The sequence below is a fragment of the Trichoplusia ni genome, assembly GCF_003590095.1.
Source record: "Trichoplusia ni isolate ovarian cell line Hi5 chromosome 1 unlocalized genomic scaffold, tn1 tig00002104_group0, whole genome shotgun sequence".
NCBI classification, from domain to species: Eukaryota; Metazoa; Arthropoda; class Insecta; order Lepidoptera; family Noctuidae; genus Trichoplusia; species Trichoplusia ni.
Genome location: NW_020799571.1, coordinates 29,552 through 43,248, shown reverse-complemented (window position 1 = coordinate 43,248; position 13,697 = coordinate 29,552). Strand labels below are relative to the sequence as shown.

Sequence of the window (13,697 nt, the reverse complement as noted above, 5' to 3'; positions counted from 1 at the left end):
GAGTGAATAACACTAATAAAATAGGTAACAACATTGCATTTAGAAAGCACATACTTCAATTGTTTAAAACATACTGTTCATTTAATAAATTTAAACCCAAAAAATTGTTAGAGGCCTTCCTGAGCCAAGCGAAAGAACGGGAACCAACATATTACTGTCGGTTGACAGCTCTCACTAGATGTCAGGCGTCGTCTCGTAGGTAATCAATAATGTCCTAACCGCAATCTCGCATTCTATTGGCTACCGTGTTTGACAATACACAGTGCGTAGAATTTGTGTGCATGCTTTGACCAATAACACTATGGCAAAACATCTTGATCAACTGCGCCGTATTTAGGTGACCCAACTTTTGCAGTTTGAAATATAAAGGGTCAGAGTTAAAACAAAACGATTTCTGATTAATAATATAAAATGAACGTATATTTCTGAACACATACTTTCAACGCCGAATAGTATAACGGTTAATCTGTGTAGGTACTTACCTAAGGTTACATTATTTTAAAACAGTAACCGTAACAAAATCTAAAATCTTTTTTATTATGATTATAAAGTTATTGTAATCAGGAACTACCGCTTTACTCTAGCTAGTGAATAGGTATAGTACAGTCACTTTATATCTATCAAGACCGTTGATTGAATGCCGAGGCCAATCTTTTCTTGCCGCTACTGGAGTTCCGTTAGCTATGTGTATGCATGCACTTTGAATTACTAGATATGTATGCAGATTTTAAATATAAGTTTGTGTGTGTGGTTCAATTATAAAGCCAGTCCCAGATGTTCTAGATAGATAGGTAGAATATTCTTTATTGCACACCACATAAGTAGACACAGGATTTTATAGAAAGGATTTTTCTAGCATAATTTAGCTCAGGAAATTATTTGTTATCAACTAAGTATCTTGTATTATTATTGACAACAAATCTTAAACCATTACAACATTCCCATGTCACGGTCTGCGTAATTGAACTCCTCCGAAATGGCTTGACCGATGTTCGTGAAATCTTGCTTATCTTCAATAAAATTCGAGCATACGAAACATACCCAATGGTTAACTTTAAGTATTTCTGAAAAAGCATCGTTTAAAAATATTTTTTAGTTTTCTTCAAGTAGCCAAACAAATGGAGTTTGACTGCACGGACAGCCGAATAGTTAAGACCACCACGCCAAACCCACTGAGCCCGATACGTCGCGGGTTCGATCCCCGCGTTGTACAAGCATTTATGTGATCCACGAATGCTTGTTTTGAGTCTGTGAGTCTGGGTGTCTTTGTGCATGAGACTGTTTGTGAAAACCCTCGTGACACAAATTAAGTTATGCGGGAGTATAAAAACTCTATTTTTGCCGCAATAAGGTTAAAAGCAGCAATCAATGGTCAATCTTGTGAAAAAACAAACAATTGTTTTAACATAGACTTTATTAACTGTTCTACAATATAAATTTGTACGTAGAAAATAAGCGATTGCATAAACAGTATGTATATTATTCATTAAACTTATAGGAAGTAAAGTAGTATGCATAGGTAAGGTATAGTTAGGTATTGTCCAAAAAGTTAGTTTGGTCTACAAGACGCCAAAAAAGCGAGCTAGCTTCTCACGTCGACAAAACCAGTTTAGCAAACAGCTATCAATTTATTTTACTCACGACACTTAAAACAATAGGATATATTTAAATATACATTTTACGTATTGGTAGTCTCATCCATGGTATCTGCAAAAGGAGACCAATTTAAGTTGCTGTCGAATCTATTACTTACACAAGTTGTGAGTAACAACTTAAATAGGATCATCAAAGAATTAACGACATCACAGCGCCTGTCATACGGTTTGACATGTAATTAACAAATTTTGATGTGGCTCATCCGTTTCCGAAACGAGTTTAGAAATTCAACAATGCGGTTATTGTATCGGTAAGATAGAAACACGCTTGTACGATACCACTACAGACATAAAGCAAAGTTGATAGAAATTGCTATTAGACAGCACGTTTCGCCGAAAACTTTGTTGATAGGAAATATTGTCCGCAGATATATCGGTCCATAGGACGCACTGTTGACTGAAATCTCTGTTCATAGAAATGAAACTTTGTTCATAGAATTCACTGTTTTCAGATACCTCGTTTCATGGAAAATGCCTCTGGAGAAGAAACTCTGAAACTGAAACTCTGCTTTATGTGTGTAGGTACCTAGTGGTATCGTACAAGGGTGTTACGTTCTAACTCATTTAGTAGTCGGTAAGATTTTTTTCTACCTGAATCCACTTTTTCTTTGGTAAATTGTTTTTTTTTTATTAAGGGAAAGATATTGTTTTTATTACTCAGTAGCGAATCAGATAATTGATTTTAGTTAACTACAGGTGCTTAAGTAAGTTTCTAAGCACTTACGTGATTGACTCAAGACTTATCAATAATCGCGGAACGTCAACCGCCCATTATCAATTGACACCAATCAAAAGAAATGACGTTTATCACAAAGCAATTTTTACACATGTGCAATTAAAACATGGCCCTTGACACTAATGCATGGTCTTCAATAAGTACATTCTGGACTAGCCAAATTATTTATAGTTTGCGAGCAAGTGCTAGATAACTTGACGTAAGGACAGGACGGAAGAGACAGTCAAAGGAAATACTATGGTGTCTCTTCTGTTTTGCCTGTAAGAGGGTGGCCATGGGCCCACACAGACTGGGTCTCCGTACTTTCACTGACATACGTCAGAAAACGTCAAGTACCTACTCGCTCTCATAGTATAGGTACCTACTGGATGGTGTGAAGATAGCGAATTTGTTTCTAGTTTTCTTTTAATGCATCTTTCCGCTTGCATATCGTAAGGTTTGAACCGACGAAAACCGTTAAGAAACTCAATATTTCAGAAAAGTACTTGATGAAGTTTGAAAGGCAAGAATATTTACGTAACCTATATCTGAGAAGAGTTAATCCATCTGTAGAATCATTTGGAGGTTTGACACTATTTTACGGCTTTATCTCTCTACGGCCTGGGGCCTGGAGTTTCTCTCCGAGCGAAATTCAAGGAAATAAACATTCTGACAGTAACTTCGCAGTACATATTTGAAAATCTAATGTATATTCATAAAAACGAATCTGAAATTGATAAAATGTCTGTTATTCATTCCTTGAATACTACGAACAAACATAATTTGGCTGTTCACTCCATTCGCCTCCATAGTAAGCAACTCGTTCATGGGTCTAGATATAGATTTAGCCTAGATATATTTGCCTTAAGATAATCTATGCGTTTGTGCGTAATTAAAATATTTTATCATAAAATACTTAAGCACTATCTAGGCCACCTTTCTCATTTACTTTACCTGAACAAAGGTGCCGGTTCCTAAGTACTTATGTTGATTTTAACATCAGAACAATTAGGATTACCAAATCTAATATTCCATTCAAATAAGCGAGGTAAGTACCTATATTAATTTAATTGGTGATGAAAGGAGCCATCGAGATTGTTAACAAGTGAAATTGGTACAGTTTTAAAATTAGTACGTAGTTATCTAAAGGAGGCGTTTCGCGACAGCCAGCTTCAAACATTACAATCTTAATCTTAAGCATTACGTGGCCACATCTTAATACGCCACGCGATGACGAGTTATGTACTTATTTAAAATCATGTAGCCATAAAACATAGTTCAAAAAATCCTTGATTATTACAAGGCACGATTTTTTTTAATAATACCAAAAGTTGGCAGTATGCGTAGAAACTAACGTTTATACATAGTATCAACATCTTAGAAAAATCGTATTATTTTTTGATAAATTATAAGTAAATTCCTAAACTTAAACTCAACTTATTTGTAATGCTCAATGATAAACTTAAATATAATTTGGAAAGTTTGTAAATAATTGTGTAAAGGATATAAGAAAAAAAAGTGAAACCAAGAAACATTTTAGTAAAACTATTGATACATATAAATGACACTTAAACTGAAGACATTCATTCATTCAAATTAGTTTTGATTAAGCTTTCCGTACAAAAATGTTAACAATATTTTGGCATATGTATATGCGCGTTTATTACGTTATGTCTGGTAGGTGATAATATATTTGCTATTACTGCTCTTGAAATCGAATTCAATAACAATTAGGCACATTTGGAAAATAAATACTATTGTAATTCTAATCAGTCTTACACTTAGGCACCGCAAGTTCACAACAATATTGTAATTATATTTTCAAAGAATTCGATTTTACTTGATACTAAATATGGTCAATATTTATATCATGTAGACATTACAAAGCACGGCTATAAAGCAGCTGTTTCATTGTATTATTATAAATATATGTAATTGTAAACTAAATAAAATCATCTTGTAATAAAATACATAATTAAAAGTTTGATCAAATTACTTAAAAGTGTAAGCTTATACTTATTTCTAATGTTTAATAACATTAAATTACTGGTACAGTTGACATACAATAAAATAGCCAGGTTTAGTTGGTGGAGACAATACAGAAATTGTACAATTAACAATATTCAGTATTTTGAACCATCTACATTGTATAAGTTAGTAATGCACAATTCAAATTATTCAAAACACTTTTAAGTTACTTATTATTTTGTGCAACTGCTTAAAATAATTGTGATTTTAATGTTATTTAATACAATACAAGATGTACAATTATTATAAAATATTTTGATACAATACCTACATAACCAACATTCATTCACATTGTATTCAATATACATTTTAACTGTTTAATAACATTGTAACATATTTTACATTAATGTCAGAACATTCTTTATAATTCCTAGAATTATGCAAAGCAGTTTATATATTTTCAAAAAGTTTTATAGTCGTTAAAATTGCTTAAGGAAGCAAATACATTTGTATACATAGTTCAAAATGTCGAATGTAAAACAAAATTTAAAGCACCTGTGAACCAGATTAAGTAAAGCACTTGATGGCACTGAGATTATTTATATTGGAGATAATCATAACATGACAATGTAAACTATTAAAGAAATTACACACAGCATAAATAACACAAATATAAAAAATAGATAACAGTTGTACGATGTCACAATCTTAATCATAATATAAAGAGATCTTATGAGTCCTACATACTAAGTCACAAGACAAAAGCAAATTGCCTAGTAAATTGATAATAACGCTGGAATCTGGACATAACATTCACAATCATGTATAATAAGCTATTTAGCTATAGCTAGGGATTGAACAACAGAGGAGCCTTATCAAATGGTGACAGTAGTTCAATGTCAAATGAAGAACAATTTGCCTTGACTGATGGACAAGGCTGGGTATTGTCAACACTTAAAGATAATTATTGCAAAGACGATGCAAAATGGAAATTGAAATATTTAAACAAGTAAACAGGTTGGCTATGTTTCTCAAGGCAAGCTAATAAATGTCACAAAAGATTTACTCATTACACTGTTATTTTTGTTTTAAAGATCACTGTTGTCTTTGCAATTGAACTGAACATTACAGAAGTACTTAAAACTTATTAGATTCTTCCAATTTGTTCTACTAAATTTGAATAATGTGGAAGAAGTAATTTTTTACATGTTTTTGCAATAAATATTTCACTGCACTGATCCTGTTTAACAATGATTATTTGTTACTTGAATCTTATATCTACAGTTTATAAATAATACAGATCTGTTCTCATAAACATGTTCATCTTACTGGAATGTTAAGTACAAAGATCGATGTTATGTTTGGTCAACTGAAAGGAGAAGAATGTGAATGATTTTATTTGCAAGCTTTAATAGATGTATTTTTTATTACCCAAAAAGCCATAGAATATGGAGGCATAGATATGTGATTGCCATATTTGAGATGCACTGGTTCAAGATCTGGTAAGGAGGACTCATAATACAGGGGCCAACCATTCAACAACAAGGTCTTTGTTCTCCTATTATTAGATGGCGCACTCAATATGTATTCATCAATGATTAAATTGTCTCCATGCAATGCAGTGCCATTTAATAAGAATCGAGCTTTGGTCATCTCTAAATTGACAGCATAAATAGTAATGGCTGAAGTATCATTGGTGTATTTTCTATTAGCACAGTGTGCATACATTCTCTGCAATCTAGAACATTTACAGTCAACATGCAATACTTTATTGCCTACCAGCTTTTTATACAGGACACTCAGCCACCAATCTGGTAGTGGCTCTAATTTATTATCAATTAAACTATAATTGCCACCAATCAAACTCTGCCTTACCACAGTTGTGATGTTGTACTTAGCACAGAGCCCTAACTTATCTAGCCAAAGCGGGCTTCCAGCAAAGGAGTTTGATAGTCCCGGAGCTCCCCCACCATATGAGCTGCTGGTCTCAGTTAACCACATAGGGGTGTGTCTGTACTTCTTGGTGTGGTTTCTCATAGTTTCTATTTGCTCCTTCAATAAATCAAATGTGTCAGGGTTCCAGAAGTCTTCAAGTGTTGCAGTTCTACTATTCAAATAGTATTGGTGCCAAGAAATTGCATTCACATGCTTTGATCCATTACCTAAAAATTCCCTCATATACTCTAGACAATAAGGACGCTTTGGCTGCGGTCTGGTAGTGTCTGGACCTACTAAAAGGGAATGCTTGTACCCAGAATGGTTCAAAACTTTACGAAGTTTTTGAAAATCATGAGCTAACATTTCTGGGGTCAGACTTATATTAAAAACATGCTGAAACGAGTTTGGTTCATTACCCAACTGCCAATCTACATCAAAGTGCTTGTTTTTACTATACTCCAAAAGGTCTTTAGCATTTTGTTCATTCCAAGTGTGATTAACTCGCAGTAAAACATTAAAAGTAAATAACAATTTGACTTTAGTAGCTCTGCAAAATTCATTAATTTTTGTCCATTCATTACCAGTCATAATAAAGAATGGTAAGTTGTGTTTGCAAAGTTTTTCGACAGCTGGGCAGACAGACTTGGCGTGTGGTTCTTTAGGGCAATGATCGCAGGACGCCACAATTTCGTTTTCGCTGAAAATCAATCTCTCAGACATAGTGCCGCCTAGGCGGAGTCGCGCCGGCGCCAACGCTGCAGCAAGTTGTCGCAGTCTTGGCTTGGAAAAATCTATTTTCCTATAGTGCTCGATTTCCGACGTATCAATGCCAACACTGAGAAAGTCGTCTGGTATTACATTTGTGACGGCTTGATGCTCGTCAATAGTTATGTAGCATCTTTCTCCAGAATTGTATTTCACAAATAATACCATTAAAGCCACGTTGCAGCAGAATGCTATGGCACAGGCAGCCACCAGACTTTTGTTTGACAGCATTTTGGCAATATCACATAAACATTATCGACATGAAAATTTCAGAGTCACTCACACGGTTTGCTGAATGGACAGGGTCCAACTGTTTCAGCTTTACTGAACACACCGCACACATTCACCCCTCACCAACTCCCAGCTCACTGAGACAAGCTGCGATTGACGTCTGTCAGGACGCTTTGCTTTGTTTTGACAAGTGACTCTCTTGACAGATGTCACTTCGTTAGAAAATAACATGCCAAATTTCACCATTTTACCAAGCCTTGAAAAAATCGACTGAAAGTTTACTCAGAAGTATCATTAAATTTTATTTTGGAAATATGTATCGATTTAGTATAAGAGAAACTTAAATCAATTCAATCAATCTTTAAAGTATGTTTCTTATCAAACAATATTTCGTGATTTTTGACAACACATTTATTTAGTTACACTATCCTTTTGCCTTTTTTATTTTCTTTGTACTATAAAATTAAGTATAATAAATAATCGACCTACTTGTCTATAACGAGTTTTTTGTTGGCGAAAAAACTATTTCGCTCCTCACACCTCTATCTACCTACATTGTACTCAATCTCAACCAAACACGATTTGTGTGTGTCCAAACTTCGACCGCCTTTCACGCCTGTCTATACGTCAGCCTTTCAGAAATTGATGGTTGATGTATACTGGGCTCCAGTAGTGAACCATGCTGTTTCTTTGAAAAATAATGGCAATGTCTTTCACTTTTTCCCTTCTAAACGTCACGTTCAAATTGAAGTTTTGGGACCGACCAATTTTTCAGATTTTGGACACGTTGACGAGATGGAAGTATAGAAGAGATGCTTGCACCACTATTCAGCACACCTGATTTTGCAGATATTATATTGCTTTCTAAAAGCTTTTGATATATTGTCATTTGCTGAACCCCGCAGTTTATCAGATATCTACTGAGTTCCACGCAATACTTGGGAATACTACATTGTTTCGAGATAGAGGATCTAGAGTGTTGACTTTCTTAAATTACATTACATGTAAACATAATTTCATTTAACAATAAAAAGTGGGTAGACGGGTAAATAACAAACGCCGACGCTTTTAATTTAAGCTTTTACCTACACTATTCGTGCCATGAAAATAGTGATAAATCAATGATCAGATTTAATACGATCACAGGAAAAGAAATAAAACGACTCCTTTAATGGTATAAATACGTTTTATTAAAACCACAGCGGAATGAATGTCGAACAGGTATTCGTTGTCTTATATGACGTACCTACAGTTATTTACACATAATTAAAAGTACATAATTGAAATAAAATCAATTGAAGATCTAACAGATAGGTATAAAAAAAAATACAACCAGTAATCCAAGATAAGTTTCCAAGTGAATCAGTTCTGATAGTCAACATAAATATAAAAGATGTAGCTATGGATTATGGAATTTAATTGAAATGATAAAATCAATCTTATAATTTACAGAAACCTGTGATCTCTGTAGTATAGCATTTAACCACTAAAATGTAGTAATCTGACATTCGATCGCACTGTGTTTGTAGAACATTAAAATTGAGATTATACTGGTATTTTCACTACATCATAATATTATAATATGTTGACTTATTACGTGCAATAAGAGAAGGTAGAGATATAAAATATTATGCTGAGATATCATAAAATTAAAATATATATATTATACTAATAATATCCTAAATAACAAAACTCCATTACACCAACAACATAAGTAAATAAACTAAGTACAAAAGACTCAACAAACTCTATTAAAATGACTCTCACATACTCTTACTAAATCTAAAAGATATTAGATCGACTTCATTACAATGCGGGTCTATTAATTGTGAAATTACATTAATTTGGTTGTGTATAAGTTAATTTTAAATAGTTGCACGTAAGTCTTAGGACTCGGCTCCCGAGGCCTGTGCGAAAATGTAATGGGTATTATTCGGGAGCGAGTGTTCTAGCTTAAATATTTAGAGCTCGTCGTGTTTGGGTCCGGAGAACTCCTCGTGGCTGATGAAGCCGTTCCTGTCCTTGTCCTCGTGTTGGAAGATCTCCTCGACGAGCTTGTCGTGGCTCTCCAGCATCTGCTTAACGTCCTCGCTCATCTCGGCGCCGTCGGACGGTACCATCTGCTTCTTAAGGTATTCGCTGACCTGTAGAAGAAGACATCGTTTTAAAAACATCCAAAATAAACTGATCAGACACAAGGGATTTAAGTTAATTATTAGCTGGATGTATTAGAAGTCAACGTATTTGAAAATATCATAATACGTTAAGTGCAAAGTCCTTTCTTTAAATTGTGTTTAAATACAAAAGTAAGTTCAGATAGCTAATGGGTGGTAGGGTCGGGTGGGTATACTAAAAGTATTTAACTGGAAAATCGACATGAAAGCAAAGTTGTTTACATGTTTAAGTTCAAATAACATTTCCCCGTGCAGTACGTGTTTATCTGTTCAGATACGGGAAGGATTAAGTCAAAGGCTAATGTTATTTACAAAACTATCAACTTTCAAGGCGATCAGTGATTTAAAGAGTGCATTAGCTTGTAGACTAGGTACAGCAGGTATTACTTTATTAAACAAAACTCTACGAATGTACATATAAGTTATATTCGGAGAGGTGCTCAGATATGGTGTAAATTTTAAAAAGTTTCTTAGATTAAACGGAACAACTGACCACTAGCCGAGGGACAAAAAAATAAAAATCTTGCTCATTAAAGGTCGTGCTAGTCCTAATTTAATTGGCTTTGGTACTGCAGATATTTATGATATGGAATACAACTCTGAAGCAGTTTGGCCATGTATGCATGGAAGTGAAGAGTAGAAGAGTATTGTCTATAAAGACCGAAATGGTAGTGTGATCACCAATACGCCAGAAAAGACAGGACGAATGTTCCCGAGGAATGAAATACTAAAGCCTGGTGAATTCTTTTATATTTTCTGTGGTCCTCTTTTATGGAGCGTATAAAAATGCAAGCACCTGCATTAAGGTCTGTCAGACGACATACATTGGTGTAAATTTTATTATCAGGCATCTATTTCGTTTATAATAGAAATCTTTACCTATCTCTCAAGTATTATTGGATCATAAAGATGTGATCCAAGAATGGGGTGATCTATGAGTTCTGAAAAATTGTTTTGAAAGAGACACTATGTTCGGAGTTTCGTTTCCACAAAGTAACTGACTTACCATAAAGCCAGTTAGCGGAATGATACTCAGTATAACCAGCTACCTATATGAGCCTATGTGAAAGTCTTAAATCTGATATGGTTGAAACGTGAAATGACGTCACGTTGGCAGATAAGGGGGAGTGGTCGAATATTATAAATTCATGCACATGCAATAGCTCTGTAGTATAACAGTATAACTTTACGCATGCAAAACATCAATATTATCTAGATATAGGTGACAGAAACATGCACTAGCTGTCATGCTATTATTGTTGCGGAGAAGAAAACTGTTGTTTTTTTGGTTTCTCGCTGAGGAATGTTTATATTGACATTTTAATCTGTTAAAAGAAATTTAATGAATATGGCACTCTTTTAAATCTTGTGTGTATATTAAGCATTATTCTTTCAAAGTTTTTCTGTTTAAAAACTGACTAAACCAAATATTGAAATAGTTCATTTGTTTTAATAGGTAATTGGGGTTTTTGTATCCGGGGATGTTTTTCTCACAAATAATAAATGCAAGCTATATACAATTATAGTTATTACATTAAACAGACTAAAGTTAGATAATTTGCTAATGTTACAAGGCTGGCAGCCGTTATATACTATGCATCCCGGTAACTTATCATTCCATGGATTCATTGATATATCAATGAATTTTATTTAAAGAGTAATTTATTTAAGTCCGAGAAAACACATTTGTAGATCCTTGAAGTCTTTTGAAAAAATATGGGAGTGCTGATGAATGAGATGGTAATTGTAAAACGTGAAGTTATTTAGCTTACGTGGACTGGACACACCGTAGTTTCGCGGACAACGATAAGTTAACGGGAAAGTGTTAAGGCCTCCTCCAAGTATCCTTTACCTAAAGCCAACGGCACTGACCTCCTCTCGGGACAGTTCCCTGTCTCCATCCTTATCCATTGCTTGGAACGCTAACTCTATACTCACTTCTTCGCGGGACAGCATGTTGTCCTTGTCAGCGTCGATTTCTTTGAAGACGTTGGTGGTCGGGGGAGAGTCGCCGATGTTGATCAGTTCCACGTCAAAGTGGAGAGTGGCGTGGGGAGGGATCACGTTGCCGGCTCCGCGCTCGCCGTAGCCCAGGGATGAGGGAATCGTCAGCTTACGCTTTTCGCCTGAAATAAAACGACAATTCAATTAACTCCTAATTACTCATAAATTCACAAAATAGTTTTATTTCAATAATTCGCTTTACCATTTTTTTATTTTCAAGTGAACATTCGGTGATAACTTATTTCAAAACGGCTTTAAGTATACAGTAACGATTTTGGATAAAATGTGACTTTATTGATATTGAAATTATTCGCAATGTTCGCAATATATATAATGGATCTATTTAAAGCAAATGGTATGCATCATTCCAAAATGTGATGTTTATTGATGGTTTATTAATCGAGATTGCGAGATTTACCGTTTGAATTACTATGACTCTATTATTTATGAAGCTATCGTAAATATAGCTTGCTACATAGGTTTTATGTTTCAAGTTCAGTTGGCAGAATTTTGTTTATTAAGATAATATAAGATATATTTTTTTGTATTTTATCTCTTAATAAGTTTACTTATAAGTTTACCTAATTATAATGCGCAGTAATCTTTAAAACGGTATCTGCAGCCACTTTGTAAACGACTAAAGCATTGGTTCCCGAATTTTCGCGAAGAATAAGAATATAATAATAGTGTTTACTCACCAACACACATGTCGAGCAGACCCTGATCCCATCCCTTGATCACCTGGCCAACACCGATTTGGAAAGTGAAGGGCTGATCGCGGTCATAGCTGCAACAAACAAATGTATGATATAAGCAACAAAATATTTATAACACCAAAAAGATCATAGATGCTACTAAGTACATGAAACCGATGTCTTACGACCACCTTTTATATCGACTAAAAAGGAGGTTTTCAACTTGACTGAACTTTTTTTAATTATCTGCTACCTCAGAAGTTTGGAGTGCATGAATTTTTTTTTTTAATTTAACGTAAAATATTCGTCTTTTGATCTCATAAAAAATTATTAAGTTGGACCCAGTAGTTTTTTATTCAAAGTGGGTTGTATGTTTTTGTTGTTAAAACAACTTATTATTGCAGATGTGGAAGCGTGCAACAGCGCACAATTCACAGCATTATTTCCACAGACTATGTGCAACAAAGAAAACACAGTAAGGTTAAAAATAGATGCCTCCAACTGAATTATTTAATTTCCTGCGCCTAAGTGACGGAAGTTGACATCCAGTTCATCCGGTGTTATTTATATGAACTAAAGTTTGAAATATGTTGGAAAAAAATACAGATAGAAAATAGGTTTCCTTCCTTTCGAATTCGTTCCTTGATATTCTAAAGTATTAAGTTTTTTTATTATTATCTTACTTGTTATTGTGCTTAGTACAGTTACAAATTTTAACTAAGGATAGTTCGTAACGTTATTTGAACTAGTATCAAACTATTTTAGAAGTAGGTTAAAGTGTAACCTTTCCGTCCTTCCCAACTTTTAGGCTTTCTTACACCGTGTTAGGTAAACCCTTAATAACTCAACAGTGCATCTAAAAATACGAACTTCAACAGCAGTAAACAAACACAAATTTATGTATGACCTGACTATTGACACTGCAAAACGATCGATATGGCGTGTGACTAAGGGGCTGTTTAGTTCTTTAAACATTTAAACAACATCGGCAATTTTGTAGCATTCTTATTACGACTGTAACTTTTTTTACGACCTATCTACCTTGTTATTTGTTCTAAGACAAATTTGAAAAGGAAACATGTTTCAAGATTACTTGGAAGAGTATTTTAAAGCTTTCAGACCTACTAAGAAAAGTGTATAAGTTGTTTTTCTTTAACTCCCGTCGTCTAAAATTGAACAGCATTATGAAAGTCTACAAAAATCGATTAAATAAAATATTTCCAAACAGGTTTTTTTTTCTCGGTTTTAATATGTTTTTGATGTTAACTTATTACGTATTTGAAGATATAAGAAAATATTTTACAGAGCGAACATCTTATCTCAGTTTAATTCAGCTAAGCGTGGTAGATGGCGTTGTGCGTCTGAACCTCAAAGGACCCCTTTCGAATTTCCTATAGTCCAAAAGTGTCTGCGTTTAGTTTTCGGTATTATTCATTGACTGAAACATGTTAATTAAGACTGGGCCAGGTTAACAAATAAATATGACAAGTATTTAAACAAATAGATAATATTCAGACTATTTTACTTGACATTTCGCATTTAGTCAGAATCC

At 34.1% G+C, this 13,697-nt stretch overlaps 2 protein-coding genes across 2 annotated transcripts; both read right to left on the bottom strand.

Moving 5' to 3' along the window:
- Positions 1-1,396: 1,396 nt before the first annotated feature.
- On the bottom strand, positions 1,397-7,432 carry LOC113506141 (heparanase-like). The gene has a single exon (XM_026888994.1). It carries the CDS (start codon positions 7,270-7,272, stop codon positions 5,734-5,736), a length of 1,539 nt encoding a protein of 512 aa, XP_026744795.1. The 5' UTR covers positions 7,273-7,432; the 3' UTR covers positions 1,397-5,733.
- Positions 7,433-8,439: 1,007 nt separating this feature from the next.
- Positions 8,440-12,266, bottom strand: LOC113506142 (peptidyl-prolyl cis-trans isomerase FKBP14; the record flags this gene model as incomplete). The annotated part of the gene is made up of 3 exons (XM_026888995.1): positions 8,440-9,416; positions 11,319-11,572; positions 12,149-12,266. Coding segments are annotated over 3 exons (555 nt in total), but the record flags the coding sequence as incomplete, so codon positions are not given.
- Between the last annotated feature and the right edge of the window lie 1,431 nt (positions 12,267-13,697).